This window comes from Phascolarctos cinereus, unplaced genomic scaffold (assembly GCF_003287225.1).
Source record: "Phascolarctos cinereus isolate Bilbo 61053 unplaced genomic scaffold, phaCin_HiC Scaffold_3;HRSCAF=262, whole genome shotgun sequence".
Taxonomy (NCBI): Eukaryota; Metazoa; Chordata; class Mammalia; order Diprotodontia; family Phascolarctidae; genus Phascolarctos; species Phascolarctos cinereus.
In genome coordinates, this window is record NW_027555736.1 from 48,140,333 (window position 1) to 48,163,663 (window position 23,331).

At 42.0% G+C, this 23,331-nt stretch overlaps 1 protein-coding gene across 2 annotated transcripts; it reads right to left on the minus strand.

Moving 5' to 3' along the window:
- Nucleotides 1-5,862: 5,862 nt before the first annotated feature.
- On the minus strand, nt 5,863-21,591 carry COX5A (cytochrome c oxidase subunit 5A). Of its 2 annotated transcripts, none has more exons than XM_020994531.2 (5): nt 21,365-21,591; nt 10,853-10,969; nt 9,506-9,627; nt 8,618-8,741; nt 5,863-6,022 (listed from the first exon to the last, which is right to left on the minus strand). In XM_020994531.2, exons 1-4 carry the CDS (start codon nt 21,474-21,476, stop codon nt 8,628-8,630), a joined length of 465 nt encoding a protein of 154 aa, XP_020850190.1. In that variant the 5' UTR covers nt 21,477-21,591; the 3' UTR covers nt 5,863-6,022; nt 8,618-8,627. The 2 variants fall into 2 exon arrangements, with proteins under 2 accessions (XP_020850190.1, XP_078006932.1); XM_078150806.1 differs by lacking the exon at nt 21,365-21,591 and adding an exon at nt 13,866-14,055.
- Nucleotides 21,592-23,331: the final 1,740 nt, after the last annotated feature.

Below are 23,331 nucleotides of genomic sequence, written 5' to 3' on the forward strand. Positions count from 1 at the left end.
TCAGCCTTTCAAAGTTGTTTGGCTTTACAATGTTGTTATTATTGTATATAGATTGTTCTACTGGTTCTGCACACCGTATTGTACCAGGGCTTGAACAAGTCTTCTCGGGTTTCTCTGAAACTGTATCCTTCATCATCTCTGACAGCACAATAGTATTCCATCAGATTTATAAGCCATAACTTGTTCAGCTGTTCCCCAGTGGAGAGGCATCTTCTTCGTTTCCAGTTCTTTGCCTAATATATATGTATGTATTTTATATGTATATAAATATATATGTATACACACATATATGTATATATATGTACTGACGGATGTGTGTATATACATACATACATACTGATATATATATATATATATATATATATATATATATATATGCATATATATAAAACATACAGGGTACCTTCCCCCAGTTTTTGATCTCTTTGAGTATGGGGCAGCTAGCTGGTACAGTGGATGGAATGCTATGCCTAGAGTCGGAAAGACCTTACTTCAAATCCTGCCTCAGACACTTAGTGTGTTGACCCTGAGCAAGTCACTTAACCTGTGTACCTCAGTTCCCTCATCTATAAAATTGGGGATCTTTATAATAGCACCTACTTCTCAAGGTTGTTGTGAGGATCAAATGAAATATATATTTGTAAAGCGAATAGCAAGATGCCTGACACATGATAAGCACTATATGTTAGCTATTATTATTATCATGGATTTTCAGTATCTCCTTTGGCACAGACTCCTTCCTATTTATCTACAAATATGCCTAAGTCTCCCCAATTCCTAAAATGCTTTACTCTGAATCTTCTGCCTTACATAGCTACTGTCTCATGCCTTGACGGCTAAAATTCTTGGAAAAAAGTTGCCTTTACATATGGCAGCAAAAATTGGAAACAAAGTGGGTGCCCATCAGCTGGGGAACAGCTGAACAAACTAACATCTATGAATATAATGGAATATTATTATACCTTAAGAGGTGAATGAGGAATTCAGATTAACTCGGAAAGACCTATATAATAATCTAGTTAACATTTATATAACTGTAATGTTTACAAATGTTACAAATTTAATGTTTACTACACAAACATCTCATTTGATCCTCACAATCATCCCATAAGTGCTATTATTCTCATTTTACAGATGAGGAAACTGAGGCTGGGAGGTTAACTGGCTTGCCCAGAGACACACAGCTAGTAACTGAGATTTGAATTCCTGATTTCAAGTCCAGTACTCTCTCCACTCCTACCTAGGTGCCTGAACTGGTACAGAGAGATGTAAGCAGAACCAAGAGAAAATATACAAGGACCACATTAACACAAAAGGAAGAAACACTCAAATATGTCAGTGCCACAGTACATCCTGACTGCAGGGGACTCATGTCAAAATACACTTCTGTTCTATAGAAAAGTGACTAAGTAGGGGATGAAGTAGATGCAGCTAGTACAAAGTCAGTGTGTCTATTTGCTCGCCTGCGCTTCTTTGTTACAAGGGAGGGTTCTGAGGTGTGTGTATTTGGAATTGAAAAGCAGTAATAGCACATCCAAAATACCAATGACTCCACCTCAATCCCCTGTGACTGGGGCTCTGACCTCACCACTCTGCTGAAACTTATTTAGGTCCCCAACATTTTCTGATCCTAAAGTGCAATAAATGGCCTATCAGTCAGTCCTTCCTGTGGCTTTTGCTGCTGCCAAATGCTACCTTCTTACTGAATTCTTTCCGCCACCTGCATGCCACATTTCCTCTTCCCTTTTACCTATCCCTGTCTTTTCATTCTCTACTGATACGGGATCTTCTCCCTAAGGTTCATCCTTTGTCTTCTTTTACACTCTTTCTCTTAGTAATTTTATTCATTTGCAGGGCTACCTATAACTGCTACCCCTACGCATGTAGATGACTCCTTTATTTTCATTACTCTCTAGCTTTGGCGTCTATTCTGGGCTCCAAACTGACATACAGCTGCCCAAAGTACAGTTCCACCTGGTTAACCCACTGGCAACTCAAAAATTCCCTTGCCTGACATTCAAGGCTTTCCAAAACTTCACACAGCACAGACTTTCTAAACTTCTCTATTATTCTTCTCTGAGGACTCAACTTTATGGTCTTGTCAAACTGGACAACTAATGAATTAGGTGCTCATTTAGGGACTCACACCCATGCTTTTGATCAGGCATTCAACGCCCCCTCCTCTTCATGCATCCCACTCACCTGGCGACCTTCACTCTCACTTCTATAAACGTGCAGGACGTGTTTGGGTGTTTTACCCTCTATAAAGACGAAGATTTTCGGGAAGGACAAATATATCTAAATGTACCCTCCTCCCACCCAGCAAAGTTCTCCACACAAAGCTGGCGCTTCATTCATCTTTATTGTATTCGTTAGCAGATGTTCTTCATAAGCTGCTGTAACCAAGGGTTCAATGAGCCAGCCTTTAAGTCCTTTCCTGGGGCTTTCCAGGTGGGCAGCTCCTCCCAGAGCTTTTTTGTATAGTGCTCTGGGGTCTGCAGTCCTCTATACCAGTGTGGCACCGGAGGAGCTCAGTACAAACATCTTATTTTTATTATTTATTGCATTATTCTCATTCAAGAGAGTTGCTTTTCTTAAAATCTTGATTAGGCGGCTGTCTCAGGGACAGATTCTACTTTTTTTCTTTTTTTGGTGAGGCAGTTGGGGTTAAGTGACTTGCCCAGAGTCACACAACCAGTAAGTGTCAAGTGTCTGAGTCCACATTTGAACTCAGGTCCTCCTGACTCCAAGGCCAGAATTCAATCTATTGCACCACCTAGTGGCCCCAGATTCTACTTTTTAACATTGCCATTTTCAACTTGCTTTGCCTCTAAGTCGATATATGAATACTAGTTGACGGTACTCACTTGGGCTTTTAGTGAGGGCATACCTAGGGGTGGACTCCCTTTTATGTCTCTACTTGCTGAAATATTTCCCTTCAAACTCCAGCTTAAGCACCACCCACCACTCCTTTCATCCAAAGCCTTACCTGTTCCCCCAATATACAGGTACACTCTGGATTTTTCCTATATACACATATAATTTTTAGGTACTTATCTCGTACCTTTACTATATTACAAATTCATTAAGGGCAGGGACTGTCCTCAGCACCCTACTGAACTGCACGCAGTGGGGACTCTTGTGTTTCCCAATTTGAAACAGTTGTACAAAAGTTTGGCAAAAACCACCAAAAGCTGTCCTTCTGGCATGCTACATCATCTTTTAGCCATTGGGGGGAAACAAGATACAATGAAAATGAGGGATTTCCCCTCTAGTTGCCTTCTATCAGTTTCTCAGTTATTTCCTAAGTACCTGATTATTTGCCTATCTCCCCCAAGAGAATGTGAGCTTCTTGATGGCAGGGACAATGTTTTTGCCTTTCTCTGAATCCCCAGAACTTAACATAATGACTGGTATGTGGTAAACTGTTAAGCTCTCACCTGCAAAATTGCAAATTACACTGGCCCTGTCAAGATCAGAGCTGGGGCCAAATGCATCATCTATAGCCACTGTCCCTCTCCTAGCCATCAGTAGAAGTAGACAACCCTAATGCCAGGGAACTGGATGAGGTCAGACCTTGTCTCAGCAGGGTGGGTGTAACAGGAAGAGCCTGCCCTTTCCTCATTAAACTGCCAACTTTTAAGTTTTGTCCCTAGAACTGTGAAGTCAAGTTCCATCAGTTTAAAGAATTATTTCTTTCAACCTCGGGAAAGCAGAGCATCCTAAAAACTGAGAAGGGACCTTATGGACCACTTGGAGTCAAAAAACTAGTACAGATGAGGAAACTGAAGAGTGAAGAAGGTATGATTTATTTCACCCAAAGTAATAGAACTAGTCAGTGGCCTAGACACAACTTGAACCCTACCTTTTTTTTTTTCCAGCCAAAGACAAGGTTTATTAAAGATCCACCATATTGGCCAGACTCTTTAGGTATCTGAACCCCTTAATGGACACAAGATGGACCTTAAATACAGAAAGTTTATGGGAGGGATCTAGGAGTGGCCAAGTAGTTTTAGGGGATTGTGAGGTAATAGGGACTAGAACCACAGGGCCAAGGGAGAATGGAGCCTAGATAGAATTAAGGGTGGGAAGTGGCCAGGGGCCATAGGGAGGCAACAGAACAAGAATTGGGAGATTGGGTGTCGCCACAACAAAAGGCCAGTTGATAGGATTATATAGCCTCAGCCGAAGATTTGGCCAGGTGGGAAAGTCTAGGGTTTTTTCTTTTTTTGGGGGGGTCCAGATCCCAGAATCTTATCTCTTGATTGTCAGTACAATGTTCTTCCCAAATAAGATTTTAAAATGTCGTTTATAATTTATTTACATACTAGCATAGCTCTGGCATAGGACTGGTTTGTGGAGGATGCTAAAATGCCTAATGTTTCCACCTTGCATAGGGAGACACCGTCAATGTCAGGACAAAGGCCTCACTGTTTCATGCAGTAACTTTTTTAGTGAGACATCAACATCAGAACAAAATCCTCATTGGATGTGGTCAATCCTAGGGTACCACCCACTATCCCAATCATCCCAAGGTGCTTCTGGTTTTCCTTGGGACTAAGAGAGGCCCCAAATGTGGAAACTACACAGTCCTTTTTCCTGAAACTTCCTCAGTACCCCAGAATACACAGAAATGTCAAATCTTTTCTATGGTGCTTTTGTCCCAGTACACTGCCATTCTCCAAACTGAGAGTTTCTTATGAGTGTATATTATCTGAGTGGTCCTGGGTACTTAGACTCACCATATTCATGCTTCTCTGAGTTCATACCTGTCTTGGTGCCTGTAAGGGGGCCCTCTCTACACTCAGCCAATGATAGCCAACCTAACACAGGGGAAGATAGTCAGGATCCAAACTGGGCTGAATTAAATACAATGAATTTAACAGAGATACCCATAAAAATGCCAGCGCCTGGCACACAGGGGCTTAATAAACACTTAAGCTAAAACAACAAGAAACCAAAAACGATGACAACTTTACAAGCAGAAGATGGGAAAAGCATATCTAGGCAGAAGTTCATTTTAAAAAGATCTGAAGGAAGGCCTTTCAGAGTTCCCAGAATCAACAGTATAATATAGCAGCCAAGAGATTTAACATAATTAGGCTACGCTGAGAGGTAAAAGGTGCAGGAGATAGTAGCCCCATCATATTCGGCCTGGGTCAGACCCCCATCTAGCAAGCTAGGTTTCGTTTGGATTGCCACATTTTGGGAGAACAGTGAGAAACCGGACAGCATGCAGAAGTGGAGGATGACTTGGTGCCAGCAGAAGAAAGTGGTGATGTTTAGACCAGGGATGATTGGGTATGGGATAGAAAGGGAGGATGACAACTGTCTAAAGATTTCATGGGCTCTCAGGTGGCAGAGGGATTAGCCATGCTCTGCTTGAGCCCTGGAGACAGACCTTGGAGCACAGGGGGGTTGCAGAGAAGCAACAATTAAGTCTGAAATAAAGAAAAATGCCTAATAATTAGAACTGCCCCGAAGTGAAATGGCCTGCCTTGGACAGTACAGTGAACTGTCACCTCCCTCATCCCGGAAGCAGCACATTTTTAATCTATTAGCTGCAGGCCAATCATTTCATCCTCTAATAGAGGCAGCTAGGTGGTGCCATAGTGCACAGAGCACTGGGCGTGGAAGCTGGAAGACTCATCTTCAAATCTGGCCTGACACTAGCAGTGTGACCCTAGACAAGTCACTCAATGCTGTTTGTCTCAGTTTCCTCATCTGTAAAATAAGCTGGAGAAGGAAACAGCAAACCCTCCCAGTATCTTTAAACCTAAATGGGGTCATGAAGAGCCAGACACAACTGAACAACAACAATGACAAATTTTTTAATGTAAACACAGGTAGCAACTGCTTAAATTAAGTTCAAACTGTTTCCCTTTTATTAAGGTCCAAGTAAATATTATACAGACTGGGACTCAATAAAGAAAAACATGTTCAAATAATATTTTATCATCAGCATCTCCAGGTAAATGTATATAATCAAGTAGCATTACCAATAAATCCTTAGGGAGCCCATCTGAAAGAGAAAAAAAGAAAAGATTGAGTGAGTGACAGCTATGCCTCTTCTCTAAGCTCCTGGCTCATCTCCTGTAATCGTTTATTCTCATCTTACAACTTTCTCTAAGAAAAAACTTGCTATGTGCGAATCACAGGATCACAGGTTCTAAAACTGGAAGAGACGTTAGGTCATATGTTTCAACCCCCTCATTTTAGAGATGACTAAATTGAGGCAAAGTAATTAAATGACTCATCCAGGGTCACAGTGCTAAGTGAACATCAAAGAAAGGATCTAAACCCAGGTCTTCGGACTCTCTATACCCTAGGATTTCCACGGTGTCCCTCTCGCCTGCCAATTCTAACCTCTGCTAGTTACCTTCATTTACAAAGATGCGGTGAGAGATTGGCCTTCCTTTCTTATACCACCAGTAAGGCAACCTCTCCTGCTAAATAAAAGAGCATCCCTACAGAAAAGAAACAACTGATTTTGGCTTATTCATGTATGTCAGACTCCTTTTGAAGGCAAGAACTTGAAACAGAAAGAAACCAAGTCATGAGTTCACGGCAGCATGGGACAGTGGAAAGTGTATTAGGTTTGAGTTAGATGAACTAGATTTGAACCCTGGTTTGGCACTTTCTAGAAATGAGAACTTGGGTGCCTATTTCTTCTGTGAAATGACAGGATCAAACTATATGCCTCTAATGACTCTTCAAACTCTTTATGATCCTATGTCTACAGTTTAATCCATTTACAAACAACATAAAACACCTCTGCATAATGAAAACTCCCCAATTTTGAATATTTGATACAAACAAAAAAAAAAGTCTAATAAGACAAAATACTTTTGATAGCTTCTTCAGTTCTCTGTGGGCAATACAGACCTATCCACAAATACTTGTCTGCCAACACTGATAAGGAATGCTACACCCAAAGCACTCATAAGGCAAAGTGAATCAAGAAAAATGATGCTTTGCACATTTTTGGTGCTTAACATCTGCCAAACTGAACTGGCTTTCTTCAAATGCTCCAACATTAAGCAACTCAATGTCTGTTTGTAAATACAGCACCTGGAACGGAACTAGTTGTATTCATTCATATCTGTGTCTCGCATGTTCATGTGTGTAAATGGGGCAAAGCACCAAATAAACAGGAATTATCAATCATTAATGACAACCTAATGAGATTCACCAGTTACTGCTCGATTATCAATAGTGCCTACCCAATACATAATTTTAACTGGTCTCATTTTTATTAAAACCTATACAGCACAGTCTAGGTCAGGAAGACCAGAGTTTAAATCTGGCCTCAGACATTTACTAGCTGTTATGACCCTGGCAAATCACTTAACTTTTGTTTGCCTCAATTTTCTCAACTGCAAAATGTGGACAACAATCGTACCTAACTCTCAGGGCTGTTGTGAGGATCAGATGAGATATTTATGGAGTGCTTATTAGCATATTGCCTGGCACACAGTAAGTGTATAATAAATGCTTGCTCCCTTCCCCTCCCCCAACTTTTGCTGTTACTATTAGAAAACAAATGCTTTAAGTCTTTCAGTTTTAATCTTGGAAATAGGAGTTAAGTCTCCCTGAACACCTTGACATCTCAATGTCTAATACTTATAGATCAGAAGATGGTTCACAAAGCATATTCTGATGTATCTTTCTACAGAAGACTCCCAGGGTCTATAAATTCCCTCAAGTAGCCACCTATTAAATTCTAACATGGGAAGATGAATAAATGACAGTAGCATACTTAAAGGCAGTTCTTTACAGAAACATCAGTGAAAGGACATTTGTGATAACAAATTCATGCTAACAACTCCTACTCCAAAACCTGCACAGTGCACTCTTCAATTGTCTTTTAGCCAATGAGAGAAATGATTATTTATAACCACTGATTTCGGAAGATTCAAATTTCCTCCTTTTTCTTTTATCCTCATTTCAAGACCTCAGTCTCTGAAGGTCGAGTTAACCTCCTCTACCCAGACTGAGGCAGCTATTATGGTCTACTCACGTTGTGGGGGGATAAAATTCTTTGAATAGACTACCCAAGGCCAGGCTAACTTAGGAGTAAATGACACAATCTAAGATCAGGTCCAGCCCCTCATTCTAATATTCATTCTCTCATTAATTGGTAGACAATCAGAGTTGGTTGCTAGCCTTGGGAACACTCCTCTTTCAAAAGGGCATACAAGCCATGAGCCTGCCACGACTGCCATTGGTTAAGAAAGAGATGGCCAAATGACCATCCTAGTAAAACGCTGGCATTATCAATAAAATTATTAATTACCCAGAAATTATGTATCTTAAACCTTTTTAAACATCATGGCTATAACCACAAATATTCTACTTAAGAAATTTTAAAAGCTACTATAGTACAGTGTTGAGTGGTTATTGTTGGATTTCTTTGGAGGGTAGGATGAGGGGTGGAAAAAACAGAGGACAGCTCCACGTAACCTAGCTGTCAAAGCATACTGAATATTCAGCTCTCCAGTGGCCCTCCTACTCACTGCTCATCTCCTCTTGCTTACCGAGGTGTAGAACTGACTAGGTCATTTTTAGAACATATAATGGTGGCAGAAAACTTCTTATTTTCATGGCTACTCCTTACCCACAAGAGTTTATGCTTTGTCCAGGCCCAATTCCTCCGGAGTAGAGATTCCCAATTCATCTAAAGTTGGTCTAAGTTCCTGGATAATATATGGGTAGATTTCCTTATGAGGTCCTGCTTTGTCCTAACAGTAAGAATAGAAAATCCATTTAATTCAATGGACACAGTACAGGTAACAAAACCAGCTTGGCACTACATGCAACTAATACATCTAGAGTAGAGGTTCCTAGCCCCCTTAGGATCCATTTAGTCAGTAAGCAGTTAGTTTCAAAAAGAAGATAAACGAGTACTACAGAATTTAAAATTTAAAAGTGCATCTTTTAAAGCAAGGTAAACCTTATACTCTAGGAATAATTTTACCAATTGGAATATGCTAATTAGATGATGTTTAGGAAAACATGCCAGGAAGGAAGGTAGTGATGACAGAAAACTTTGTGAAGGCAGTCAAATGTGCCCAGCAGGCAACATTTATAATTGAATCAACAGAGGAAAAATATTTTAATTTCCCTCTAATTTGAGTCCATAATTCAATTAGCTCTAGTGCTGAATGGACTGATAGCCAACAGAACCCATAATTATCCCTTTCATTTAAGATAAAGCAATTTCATTTTCTTTCCTGTGTACACTGTGATTTTTTTTGGGGGGGAGGGAAGAGAAGGAGTTATAAGAACACAATGGTGTCTTTTCTGGAAAAATTGTGTCCTAAGGTCACCTGCTTCTGGGATGTGAGTTCCGGCAAAGTTCTACTTTGCAACGAAATCTATCTTCCTTATACAGCAGTTTGTTCTCAAGTTAAATAAACTCAGAAAACTTTAACCTGCTGTGCTGTTCCTTTGGCATTAACAAATTCTGAGATACCTTTATTCAGTTATTTTAACAAATACTTACCTTTACAACCTCTAGAATTCGAACTGCACTAGCAAAATCATTTAACCGTCTGCATGCCCTCAAAGCAGCATCAATGATTTTGGGTTCTGGAATCAGGTCATAGCCAACCAATGTATTCATTCCTATTAGATTGAAAAAAAAAAAGGGGGGGGAGGAGGAAGCAATATAACACAAGACAGGTTCATATGATAAATTTAATTATCTACACTTCCAAAGATTCATGGAACTAAAAGGAACCTCAGAGACTACCCAGTTCACCCTTCTTATCACACTGATGAAAACTGAGGCTCTGAAAATGACTTACCCAAGGCCAGAGTTAGGACAAAGTTTCCAAGTCTCCCAATTACTGTTTTAGTGTTCTCTGAACTACTACCTTAAGGGATGATTTTGAATTCAGTTTATGGGATCATATGATTTACTACTAGAACATAAATGCAAAGTTTAGTCACACAGCCTAAGTGCTGTTTCACAGACAACAAATCCAAGAAGTTTGAGGTTATATTATGTTCACTTCTATGTAACACTGCATACAAAGACAATTAATAGTCTTTTAATGGCAAACCAAACTCACTATTCTTTTCATCATACCTGTTCTAAGATCACTCAAAGGTAATACTCCTGAAAGAAAGATGAAGTCACTATACTTCTTTTTTAAAAGATTAGGGGCTTTAAAAAAACAAAACATAGTCTCTACAATAACCCAGAATGCTAGAATCCAGCCTCAGATGCCTCGTTTTGAAGGAAATCACACTCACAGATTACACAAGAAGCAATAAACTATTACTCCCATTTAACTAGCGTTAAAATTAGGAAGATGTAAGTACTGACCAACTTTGCTTTAACATTTATATACTGGGGCAAACCAAAATATGTGACCAAAAATAAAATCTTCTAGCAGGTCAGAAATAAGAAAACAACTCCAAGGGATATTTCAAAGGTACAAATCTCTCCAAAGGCAGTAGCCTTGTGTGATAATATATATTAGTAGTGGCAAACTCAAATAGAAATGGAAGCCACTAAACCACACACGGATCCCTGCAGGTGCATATTGACTCAGAAAACCAAATATTAACATTATGTTATGTCATATTTTTATTTATTTTGTTCAATATTTCCCAAATGCATTTTAATCTGGTTCTGGGTGCACTTGGGAGTGTTATGAGCTGCATGTCTGACACCTCTGTTTTAGAAGATAAAGTTTAAAAGTTATGCTTAATTACTAATAGTTCACTTTTACTAGTACTGATGTCACAAAGACCTGATGGCTTCTATACCAGCAGCCTGCAAATACGAAGCAGCTGAATTTCTCTTACCAAAATCAATTTACAGCCACATCACAATCCATACCTTTTCGTAATTCCCACGCATCAAGATCTGGTTTGCTGAAGTATGTCACCCAGCGAGCATCAAACTCTTCATCTGTCTCGTGGGACCCATGGGAATAGCAGCGAACTGACTGGATAGCTACACAGAGAAAGGATATTTTTAAAATGCTAAAACATCTATCTCATCTGAAAAAAAAAATCTAACCACATCTTCAATGTGTGAATATAATACTTGATAAAAATCTCAGGATGTATTTCATATATCCTATTAAGTTTCTAAGGACTGGGATCTAAGTAGTAAATACATCAATTAGGAAAACAAGAATACAACATTTTTAAAAATTCTTTAATATTTGGCCCCAATAAACAATCCCTTAACACAAAGAATAAATATAATTTCCCCTTCTCAATTACTTGATAGCACCTGAAAGACATGAAGAGGAAGTATGATGTAATGGGAAGAATGCTAAGCTGGAGGCCAGAAAGTCTCCAATAAATCGTATTTTCTATTTTTAAGTAGCCCAAACTCAGTGGTAAATTTCAGTTCCTTTGACTTATAAAGTAAAGCCTGGTATACTATAGAGTATTTAGAATATTTTAAAACATACACACTAGTCATAAAATTATTCAAATCTAGTTCTGAAAGTATTTCACAAAATATAAGTTAATAAGCCACTAAGAAAGAAAAGCAAACTGAGCAACTGAAAAATCAGTAATAATCATGGAGAACAGATAATAAAACACACCTTCCTCCTCTCAAAACAGAGGTTGGGGAACTGTATTTATGTACAACAGTATGTTCCATATTGTGTGATACAGTTACTGGAAGGATAGGAATATTCCCCAAAATGACTTGTAATATAAAAACAAAAGGCATCAAACATTTAAAAAATATATACAATCTAACACTAAGAAGAAATGGTAAAGAAAACAAAGTACACCCCAGAAGAAACAAATATTGGAAACTGGCTGTTCAAGTGGCTAGCTAATAGAACATCACTTTTAGATCAGCAATTCAATTATGGAACATGCCATCTCTACTTGATAAATGACCACATCAGAGATGGGGAACCTGTGGCCTCCTAGGTCCTCGGGTTTGGCCTTCTGACTGAGTCCAAGTTTTACAGAGCAAATCCTGTTATTAAGGGGATTTCTTCTGTGAAGTCTGGATTTAGTCAAAGGGCTTGAGGTACTTGAGGACCTAGAGGCTCCCCACCCCTGGACGACACCAGTGCTACCTGCAATGAGTTTCATTTGACCTAATAATGGAAAAGCATTTTTGCTGTTTCTCTCAAGAGGAAAAGAATAAACATTTTAATTCTTGAATTGAGTTATGTTAATGGATGAGAATGGCATATGCTTTTAATATCAAAAGTTCAAAAAGAATGGGTTGCCTGGCTAAACATTTAATAAATACAAAACTTTAAACCAAACTTTAAGATAGTAATAATCAAGGTTTTGATTATTTGGATTATCTTAACTACTTTATTTAAAAAGCAGTTAAAATACTTTTAATTTTCTTTATTATTCTTCAAATTAGGAAACTAAGGCTCAAAGAGGGTATATGATTAGCTTAAGGTCCAATAACTTGAGCTTTAAACCTAAGTTTCCCAACTTAAGTTCAGTGATCTTCCACTACCATCAGGGGACTACCATCAGGGGTGGGGAACCTGTGGCCTACAGGCCACATGTAGCCCCATAGGTCCTCAAGTTCGGCCCTTTGACTTCAGACTTCACAGAACAAATCCCCTTAATAAAAGGATTCATTCTGTAACACTTGGACTCAGTCAAAAGGCCACACTGAAGGACCTAAAAGGCCACATGTGGCCTCAAGGCTGCAGGTTCCCCAACCCTGCACCCTACCAACCACAAAGAATTCAGTTACTTATCAACCAAACACTCACAACGCACTTGAAATTTTGAGAGACATATAACAGGCCCAGTATTTATTGCTTTGTGACTCTGAGAAAATAAATCAGAGTATTTCTGGACCTCAATTTCACTATCCGTAAAATGAGGAGTTAAGACCAATCAACAAACATCAAGTGCCTACTATATGCCAAGTACTATGCTAAGGTCTAGGGATACAAAGAGGCAAAAGACAGTTCCTACCCTCAAGGAGCTTATGATCTAACGGGAGAGACAACATGCAAACAAATATATACAAAGCAGGCTATGTATAGGAAAATTTTAAATTAACAAATGTGTTAATTTTATTAACCAGAATTAAGAGGGATTGGGGAAGGCTTCCTATAGAAGGTGGTATTTTAATTAGGATTTAAAAGAAGCCAGGTCAGTCAGGAGTCAGAGCAGAGGAGGGAGGTTGTTCTAGGCATGGGGGAACAGTGAGAGCAAATGTCTAAAATGTGAGATAGAATATCTTGTTTGTGGAATAGCCAGGAGGCCAGTGTCACTGGACCAAAGAATACGTGGAGGGGAATAGGTGTAACAAGACTGGAAAGGTAGGAGGGGGTTAGGTTATGAAGGGTTCTGGATACCAAACAGTATATTTTGTATTCGCTCTTGGAGACAGCAGGGAGCCACTGTAGTTTATTTGAGTGGGGGAAGGGGGTGATTGGACCTGTGCTTTAGGTAAATCATTTGTGTCTGAATAGAGAACATATTGGAGTGGGGAGAGACTTAAGGCAGGCAGACCCACCAGGCTACTGCAATAGTCCAGGTCTATACCAAAATAGTAGCAGTGTCAGAGGAAACAGGGAGGCATTTTTGAGAGATGTTGCAAAGGTGAAACTGACAGGCCTTGGCAACAGACTGGATTCAGAAGATGAGAGACAGTGAGGAATCCAAGATGTTTCTTAGGTGGCCAGCCTGGGGGACTAGAGGATGGCATTGCCCTCTACAGTAATACGGAAGGTAGAAAGTGGAGGAGGGTTTAGTGTAAAAGATAATATATTCTGTTCTGAGGTACTGAGTTTAGGATATCTACTGGAATGCAGCTGGAGGTGTCTGAAAGGCAGTTGGAGATAGGAGATGAGGAAAGAGGTCGGGGAAGGAAAAATAGATTAGAGAATCACCAGAGAATCCTTGGGAGTGGATGAGATCACTGTGAGAAGCAGTATAAAGGGAGAAGAGGGCCAGGGCGAAGGTTGGAGGGCGTGGTCTAGAGCAAGATCCAGCTAAGGAGACAAAGGAGCAGTCAGGTACATAACAAATGATTTCAAATAACACATCTATTCTCAAAGACAGCATTATTCATAAATCATCTCTCATAAAAGCTGGTTTCAATATTTCAAAGGAACTATAATGTCCACTCTACAGGCCTTTCCTCTTCTAGTGCAGATTACTCCATCTTCACATTTCTTGAGTCCTTCCCAGAAGATCTGCCAAAGGCCCCCTAACACTTCACAAGTGGCAGAGTGCCACTCAAGCTTTCTGAACACCAGTTTAAGACTTGGCTTCTGTGACGCAACTGATTCACCTCCTTTCCTCATCTTGTATTTCTTTGACGATACTGCTCAGACTACTGCTTGTCCTAAAGCAAGTAAATGTGTGTAGGCGACTTCCTCCTACTGTGCACCTTCACCACTGCCCTTTGTGTCACCCGCAATTTAAATTCTTCAGATACATGGAACTCCAAGATTCACAGTCATATAAACACCACTGGGGAAATACCCATAATAAAAACATGGATGTTTCTATTAGAGAACAATCTGGAATCACTGAAAATGCTGCCTAATTTCCCAAATGTAATTGTAGCCTTCTTTTCTATTCAATCCTAGGTCCAGCTCATCGCCCATCCACAGTATATGTTTAAGATCTATGTACTGATGGCCTAATTCAATGGACTGTCCAATTAGTTGCATGTTACAATCTAAGCAATAAGCATTTTTTTAAATCCATTTTAAAAAAAGTGGATTATTAGGCCAATCTTTTTTGAGTGTAGTGCTTATTGGGGAGTTCCTACAGTATTCTGGGTCTTGATGCAACCAGCATAATGTTACCTGCAAACAGAAACATCAGGAAGACTCCATCTCTTCTACCTGGAGTCTGTGCCGAACATTCTTAACACATGGTGAACATCTTCTACAAATCTACATCCTCCTGCTTTAAGGCTTGCTTGAAACTGATAAACAGAAGTTATCTCTACGGTTTCATCCACATAGATGATGACTGCTTTGAAAGCAGAACTGGGTTCTTGGGCTTACTTCCCTAAGAGTGGCAGCTGGTCAGCAGTTGGTATTGGCAAGGAAAGCTGGCCCCTTCTCCACAGTGATAGTTCCTCTCACTGATGCCTGTGGAGCCTGAGTTGGAAGGAGGCACTGCTATTCCCAAGGTCCTTGGGTTCAAGGTCTTGGGCTACCCCATCAGAGTCTGTAGGGAAATGGTGGCAGTGGTTTGACTTGCTTGGCACATTCCACCTCCTGTCTCTTCTTCAAGGTGCTTTGCAGCTACAACTATGCTGGAAATAGTTTGCTGGAGAACTTTCAAGGATGAATTTGCTACGGCCAGGAAACTTTTTTTTTTTGCTTTTTGGTGAGGCAATCTTGGTTAAGTGACTTGCCCAGGATCACACAGCTAGTAAGTGTCATGAGCAGGAAACACTTTCTTAAAGTGAAAAAGCATAGTAGGATCTTCTTTATACTGTCCAGTTAATTGTGTGACTATAATTTTTTCCTAATCATTTGGTATCATCATCTTGAAATGGTGTAAAAATGGATTCTATAATGCTTTCAAAATTGCAGTTATAAAGGTGGTAAGTGACCAATTAGGACATGTTCACTGTCCAGGTAAGACAGATTATAAGTCTTCTGCTGCATTTCTTTTGTGGTTCTATCTCACTAAAATCATCAAAAAAAACAAAACAAAAACCAAAAAGTTTCAGTGTTTTAGCTAAACAGTTAAGTGAGGGCAAATAAATCAACCTGCCGAAGATAAATCCTGACAGCAATACACTTTTGCTCACCAAACCGTATCTACATTATAACCTCTAAAAGTATGTTACCTTAAATATTCTCAATCAAGTTTGTTTTGCGACTGTACTTCCAGCCAATTGTTCTGACCCAAACTATGAACCAAACAGAAACAGTTTCTCATTCTTTGTGAAGTTTTTCTTTTACTGACCTAAATTTATCAAGTGGAAATCTAGGCCCCAGAAAAAGCATGGAACATAAATCGGCTTGTGTTTGAGTCCCAGCTGTCATATATGAGTTCTGTGATATTAGGCAAGTAACACCTCGTTCGGTCTCAGCTTCCTCAGCTAGAAATAGATGTATCAGAGTCACTACTAGCCCCACCTACCATACAGAGTTGGGATGAAGCTCAGAAGAGGGAATGTAAAGGACTATGGGTGAGGGGATCGTGGCCTGTTGTGACCCTTTAATTTAATTGATATACCAGTTCAGGTCAGCAAACATTGTACATCGATCTTAAGAGAAACATTTGGGGGCAGTCACTGTTACAAAGCCGAAACTTGAACCCAGGCTTTTCTCACTTTGAAGCTATATCCATTTCACCCTGATGCCTCTCTTTACATCACTAAATAATCAAAAAAGGATTCAAACGCAGAACACTACAATCTTCCTCTCTGGCTTCCTGCTGCACAATTTCAGACATCTCACTAGATTGGATTGTGAGCTCCTCTTGAGGGCAGGGGCTATTTCTTTCCTCTTTTTGTATCCCTAGTAACAGTGCCTGGAACATAGTAGGTACTTAGTATTTATCGATTTGTTTTAGGAACACATGGGATTTAGACCTGGAAAATACCTTAGTTATCATCAAATTCCAATGCCTCATAGAAACTGAGGCCCAGAGAAAGAAAGTTGTTTGCCTAAGGTCACACAGTTGGTAAGCTGCAAAGTTGAAATTCGAACTCAAGTTCTTTAATTCCAAAATCCAAAGGTCTTTCCATGACACACCATAGGGAAAGGGACTAGACCTATGATTTCACTGGTCTAGGGAACTCCCTGGGAGAAAATTTCCTGCCTTCACTCAAATTAAAGCCATTACCTCAGGCCCCAGATGTGAGAACAGCCATTTGCTAAAGGAACCAAAAGAGAAGAAAAGGGAAATGCAGAAGCAAAGAGTTACAAAAACAGTCTGTCAACATACGCAGCAGAAGTGGCCCTCAGATAAGTCTAGAATACACCCAGCAGGTCAGCAGGAGACTTCTCACAGCCTTTTTCTAAGATAACAGACACAATACAAGTAGACATCTGCTTTTCTCTCAGGGAGTTTCTTAGACCAAGGAATCAGAGTTCTGGTCCCTATCCTTATGATGTATCATGGAAAGAGCTTTGGATTTGGAATCAAAGGACTTGGATTTAAACTTCAACTTTACAACTTACCCCCCATACTCTACTATTTATTCCACTGGACTTTGAGGTAAAGAGACAACGAATCCAACAAACATTCAAGAGATTTCTTTACAATCACGATTTTTAAAGTTTTTAAGATTATTCCTGGATACTCTGACCCAGCTACTCACTTCATCTTTCCTAAAGAAGCTCCATGATATTAATTTGAATACATTGCCTAGAATGTGTCTCAGAGCACCTAAAAGTCAAACAAAATTATATGTAGGAAAAGGTGCCAAAAAAATTAAAATATAATGGAGCACACAGATCTAACAGTCATGGGATAGAATTTAATGCTTATCATACCAGTTATTTCTTCATCTGTGGCATTTATCCTGTACCAAAACAACCGATAAACTTGTGCTTTTGAAAAATAAAAGTTATTCTTGTTCAGATACCAGTTAAACTAATTGATCTCCAAGACCCCTTCTGATCCTGAAACTCTGATTTGTAGTTAATTGAACAAGGAAATTTATAGTTTTTTCCTATTTGTAAACAGAAGGGAGAAATTCACATACGTGCAAAAATCTACTTTCCATCTTAAATGAAAATATCTTTGTTATGTTATGAAGAGAATAGGAATCAACAATTGCACGTGTCCCTTTCAGATCAGGTCATTTCTATTACCCTTTTCTTTTCAAAAATTATATGTATATTCCCAACTTTGGAGTCAAACTAGAGCAGGCCTGCAGGCCACTTGCAGCCCTTGGGCAATATGTACAGTCCTGTTTTACATCCTCTACATTTTTCACAGGTGGCCCGAAATCCTTTGGTGGGCCATATGTTGTGCAGGCCTGAACTAGAGGAAATATTATTATATGGAATTAGTTATAGTATAAAAAGTTATATGTACTCTCACACAGAAAAAACATTTGCATGTTTCAGCATAGTTTTGTATAAATAAAAAATGATTCACGCCAAACTTAGAAAAGGTTTCATATAACACAGAATTTCCCAGCTGGAAGTTACTTCAAGTTCTTAAATTTCCTCTATAAAATTCTGACAGGTGGCTTCCTTCTTTAGTTATTAAAATTAGGGAAATCATAAAGGAGGAAGATCCATTTCACAGATGAGAAAACTTGGGCTCAGCTCAGGGTGTAAAGTGACCTGCCCAAGGTCATAGTCACTAAGCAGCAGAGCCAGAATTTAAGCTCAGATCCTCTGACTGATCTACACCCAGGGTGGTTACCACATCATTCATATTAAGACAAAAGCTAAAATGGCTGGTCTTTGCCAAATGCAGTTCAGTCCTTTAACCCATCTTCAGAAGCTCCAGACCATCAGGTCCCCACACCCACTTCCTTTCTCTTACTGTGTTCTTCTAACTAGAAAAATAAAGGTACACAACAACTATTTCCTTCCAGCTCAATGCTAACTATGAAAAATTACCCCAATGCATACACTGCTCTAGAGTTCACAAAGACTTTTCCTCCTAGCAGTGTTCCAGGGGCAGGTAATGTGAGCATTACTATTTCCATGTTACAGGTTTAAAAGTGAAGTGACCTGCTCCATGTCACAACCAATTAAATGACAGAGCCATGACCTAAATTTAGGAATTTCCCCCATCCCCACCCTTTTCACTTTGTGAAAAGTAACTACCAGAAGCACCTGTCCAAAATGAAGGTCTGTAAAACCCTGAATTATACAAAATTGTAAATGAAATCTTATTACAATCATTACTGTTTATAAAATGCTTTAAAACCCTATAAACACGAACCTAAGAGCTTACTCATTTGGCTAGATGCTCTGAAGGAGATATAGAACCAGAGAACATTAGATAGAAAGGGGCCTTAAAGTGTAGCTGGTTCATTTCTCTTGCCAGATTTAGAAGTTATTTTAATATTCTCAATTTTCAGTGCCTCTACCCCCAGTTTAGGATTTAGAATTAAATTGCACATTCCTATTTTAAAGGTAAATTCCATGTAGGAAAATTCTCTTTTTACTAAATATAAATTGTAAATGCTTTCAAAGGGGGGAGGGGTGTGTGTGGCAGTGGTACCAGAGGAAGGAGATTCCCCAAGGCCTGGAACACAATATGCACTTAGTAAATGCTTTCACCCTGATGAATTGATAAGAAGGAAAGACCCCAAACTGAAAAACACAGAAATGAAAAATGGATAGAGGAATGATGCAATGGTATAAATATACAACTAATTTCCATAATAAAAATTCACTACAAGGATTTCCAAACCCTTTTTTCTGACACTAGGATAATCCTTTCCAACTGGTGTTAGAGACTTTCCTCAAAATTTAAATTTTTTCTAAAAATTAAAGTGTTCTCTAGATATATCAACATGGCGCTTTGGATAGAGGATCACAAAGCTGGACAAGTAAGATATAGAAACTCCAACATGATTGGGAATCACTGATTTATACTAATTTACACACCACATGATAAAAAGGAAGAATTAAAGTTTCCACAGATTGACAAACCAAACCTCAGATTTCCTAAAAAGACTACAGAGTTGCCCAGGAAGAATGTTATCGACTTCAGTGTTTAAATTCACACCCTTAAGTGCTTAATTCCATAATGTAACATATTACCATCAGGGATTCCAACATTAAAGTGCCATTACTATAAAGCCTTCCTAGAACAGATACAAGAGTAACATTATTGAAGATAATCAACAGGAATTAGCAGAGCCTATTATACCCTAGTCAGGTTTCTCAGCATAAACTGAAATGTCGCAGTCATTGCAGAACACGGTCCTCTAAACAGCAAATTTCTGAAGATCACCACAAGTGGCCTTTTCTTGGTTCCTCAGACAATCCATCTCCTTTTCTGGGCCTTGTGCACTTGCTGTCCCACAGGCCAGGCACGTATGGTTCCCTTACCTCTATCTCAAGAGTTCCTCTTTTTCTTTTAGCTGCACCTCAAGCATCATCGGCATGAAGCCTTTCCAGATTCCAATGCTAATGCCCTCACTTCGAGGAGACCTTAAATTTAACCACTTCCTATATGTTTGTATTTGTTCTGCATATGCTGTAGGTAGCTAGGTGGCACAGTGGCCAGAACACTGGGCTTGGAGTCAGGAAGACCTAGTTCAAATCTGGCCTCAGACACTCACTAGGTGTGTGACCCTGGGCAAACCACTTACCCTGTTTGCCTTAGTCTACTGAAGAAGGAACCAGCAAACCACTCCAGTCCCTTTGCCAAGAAAACGGGAAGAGTCAGACGGGACTCCACAAAAAATACTCTATGTACTCACTACATATATACAGCACACACTCTGTCTCTATTCTATGTGCCTGTCTTCCTATCAGACGGTAAGCGCCTGGCAAGGAGATTGCTGTATTGTACACGTCTCCCCGGGCTCCATCACAGAACCTGCGAGGGCTTGCTAAGTACTCACTGATTAAGGATGAAGGAGATGCCCAGAGCAGACAAAGCGGCTTCCTTGCCCGAGGTCACCCCGGCCCGTGAGCGCCTCAGAAACCAGAATCCCGGTTCTGCCGACCCACGGCCACAAGAGCGGGACCCACTCCTCCATCCGCCTTCTCCCTTAAAGACCGTGGATATCGGGGGTCTCTTTAAAACCGTCGGAGCATCTGCGAGGCTCGAAAAGCTCCAAGCCCTCCCTGGCCCAGCCCCTCCGTCCGCCTCCCGCACACTAGGGCTCTCGCTAACATCTGCAATCCCTGGGGCTGTTCTGGGGCCCATCTTAGCCCGGAGTCTCTTAGGCTTTCAACGTCTACCCCTTCTCAAATGCTTTAAAAGGAAAATTCCACAACGGAAAGAAACGCTACATTTCACGTTAGAGGTTGGGGAAAACAACGACATCTTCCCCCAAGTCCTCGGACCCCCGCTGAGGAAGCCCCAGTTTGGCCGGGGCTTGGACGCCGCGGGGGTCCCTCTCCGGCCCGGGGACAGCGGGGCTCCCACCCCTATTGGGGGCCCGGGGTCACCGGGGTCAGTCCAAGGTGTCCCTAAAGGCCGGGCGACTCCCGGGGCCCTCCCGCCACGCCCCGAGGGCGCCGGGACGTTCAATGTCACCTTCGCCTGGAAGCGCCTCGGGGCCGGGCCGGGCTGCCAGGCCCGCTGGAACCGCGCCTCTGCGCGGGGAGCCCGGCTTCGGGAAAGGGCAGGCCGGCGAGCCCGGGGCGAGGGGCCCGCAGCGGCTCCCGGGCGGGCCTGGCCGGCGGAGGTCACGCCGGGTGGGCCGCTAGGCCGCGGCTCGGGTCACCACAAGGACGCGGGGCCGCGCGGGCCGGGTCCTTACCGGCGGCGGCGGGAGAGGAGGAAGACGACCAGGAGGAGGGGGCTGCAGCCCCCGGCTTCGGCAGCAGGACCCGCACCGAGGCGGAGCAGCGGCGGAGAGCGGCGGCCAGCATGGTGACAGCGGGCGAAGGGGACTGACTGACAGAGCCACCGACTGCAGACTGCTCAAGATACAGGCTGAGCGCGGGTGGGGAGCGCGGCGCATGCGCGCGGGGGAGGCTGGCACCGAGCGCGCCCAGGGGGAAACCGACGGGGCGGGCGGGCGGGCGGGCGGGCTTGGGCGCGAGTCAGCCCCTGAGGCGCGCGTGCGCGCGCGCTCTGGAAGCAGGTGGCTGCGGACGCCACGAGGCCGCCGGGGAGGGGGAGAGGGAGAGGGAAGGGGCGGGGCTATGGCGGCGCCGGGAGGACAAACCGCATCCCGCTCAGCCGGGCCTCGTGACTGGCCGCGGCCATCTTGGAGCGAGGGTGGCCGGAGGGCGAGCGGGAGGAGGGAACGGAAAAGGAAGGAAAGCGTATTCCCCAAAGGGAGAGGAAAAGAAGAGACCGTGAGTCCGCCAGGCGGCGCCCTCGCTCCGACCACGGGAGCGAAGGGCTGTATCCAGGCCACCGGGAGCTCTCGCCAGGTTTGTTCTAGCATTGCATACTCGCTCAGTCTGTGCCGGGAGAATGGCGCATGAGGCCACGCCCCCTGGCTTGGCCGCGTCCCCGGCTGCGGCCAGCCAGCCCTACCGCGCCCCCACGTGGTTGAGGCCTGTTACACCCGGCGACGCTAATTAAAGTCTTCCAGGAGCTCAAGGTGCCCCCACTAGAGATGGTGGTGTTACCTTGATCGACTCACCTCCCTTCTCTGGGTCTCAGCTTTCTCATCTGTAACATAAAAGCCAAGGGAGTTGGACTAGGTTTAATTCAACAAATAAAAGCCTACTGTGTGCAAAGCATCACGCCAGGGTCTGGGGATGCAGGCCCCTGCCCTCAAGGAGCAAACAGTCTACTGGAGAGATGGAACTGGTGCAGAACTCTTAAGTACAAAGCACGCACAGGGGGACGTCACGGGGGTGGAGGAAGGGGTCCTGTAACCAGGGCTCCCAAGTGAGGACCAGAAGGCTTGCGTGATCTCTAGGGTCCCTTCCTGCCCTGCCCTGCGATTCTGAGCTGACCCCGGCTTCTCAGAGGCTCTGAGTCCATCCCTGTGCAAGACCAGGTTGGTCAGGAGCACCAAGTGTCAGTGGAGGGCTTTCCTACAGAGAGGAAATTTCAGATCTGAAGAATTGCAATAATGATGTTAATGTTAATAAATCGCAATAGAATGTAAAGACTTTGCGGCCAGGGATATTTTTGGTTCTTTGTTTTGTCTTTATATCCCTGGACCAACCTGGTGGCTTGCACAGAGTCGATGCTTAATAAATGTTAATTGGATTTATATACCTCTGAAAGCACTTTCTTCATCATTTAATCAATGGTATGACCTGCTCTTCCTTCTCAATACTCTCCTTAACCCAGGTATCTTGGCTTCTGTCCTCTGAATTGCACCTCCCCCCCGAAAAAAAAAATAGAAGGTCTCCAGTGACTTCTTTCTTAATCACCAAATCTAGGGGCTCTGTTACAGTTATACTCCTGGACCTCTTTGCAATATTTGACTCTACTAGCCATCTCCTTCTACCACTGGGGATAAAAAACCAGCAATGACAGGGTCCCTCATGCCTTTTTTTCAGTACATCACACTCTCCGCCCTCCTCCATCTGGCCTCTCTTCTTTCTGACCCCTGAATGTACATGTGGGTGTCCTTGGATTCTAGCCTGGACCCTTCTTTAGTCTTCTCTCCTTACCCTTCCTTTGTCAGTTTTTCTATTCCTGTGGTCTCAACTGATACATGAGGTAGCTAAAGGGCCCTGGATGAGACATCAGAAAACCTAGATTCAAATGTTGACCATGCCACCTCTGCGTTACCTCTTTGGTCCTCAGTTTTCC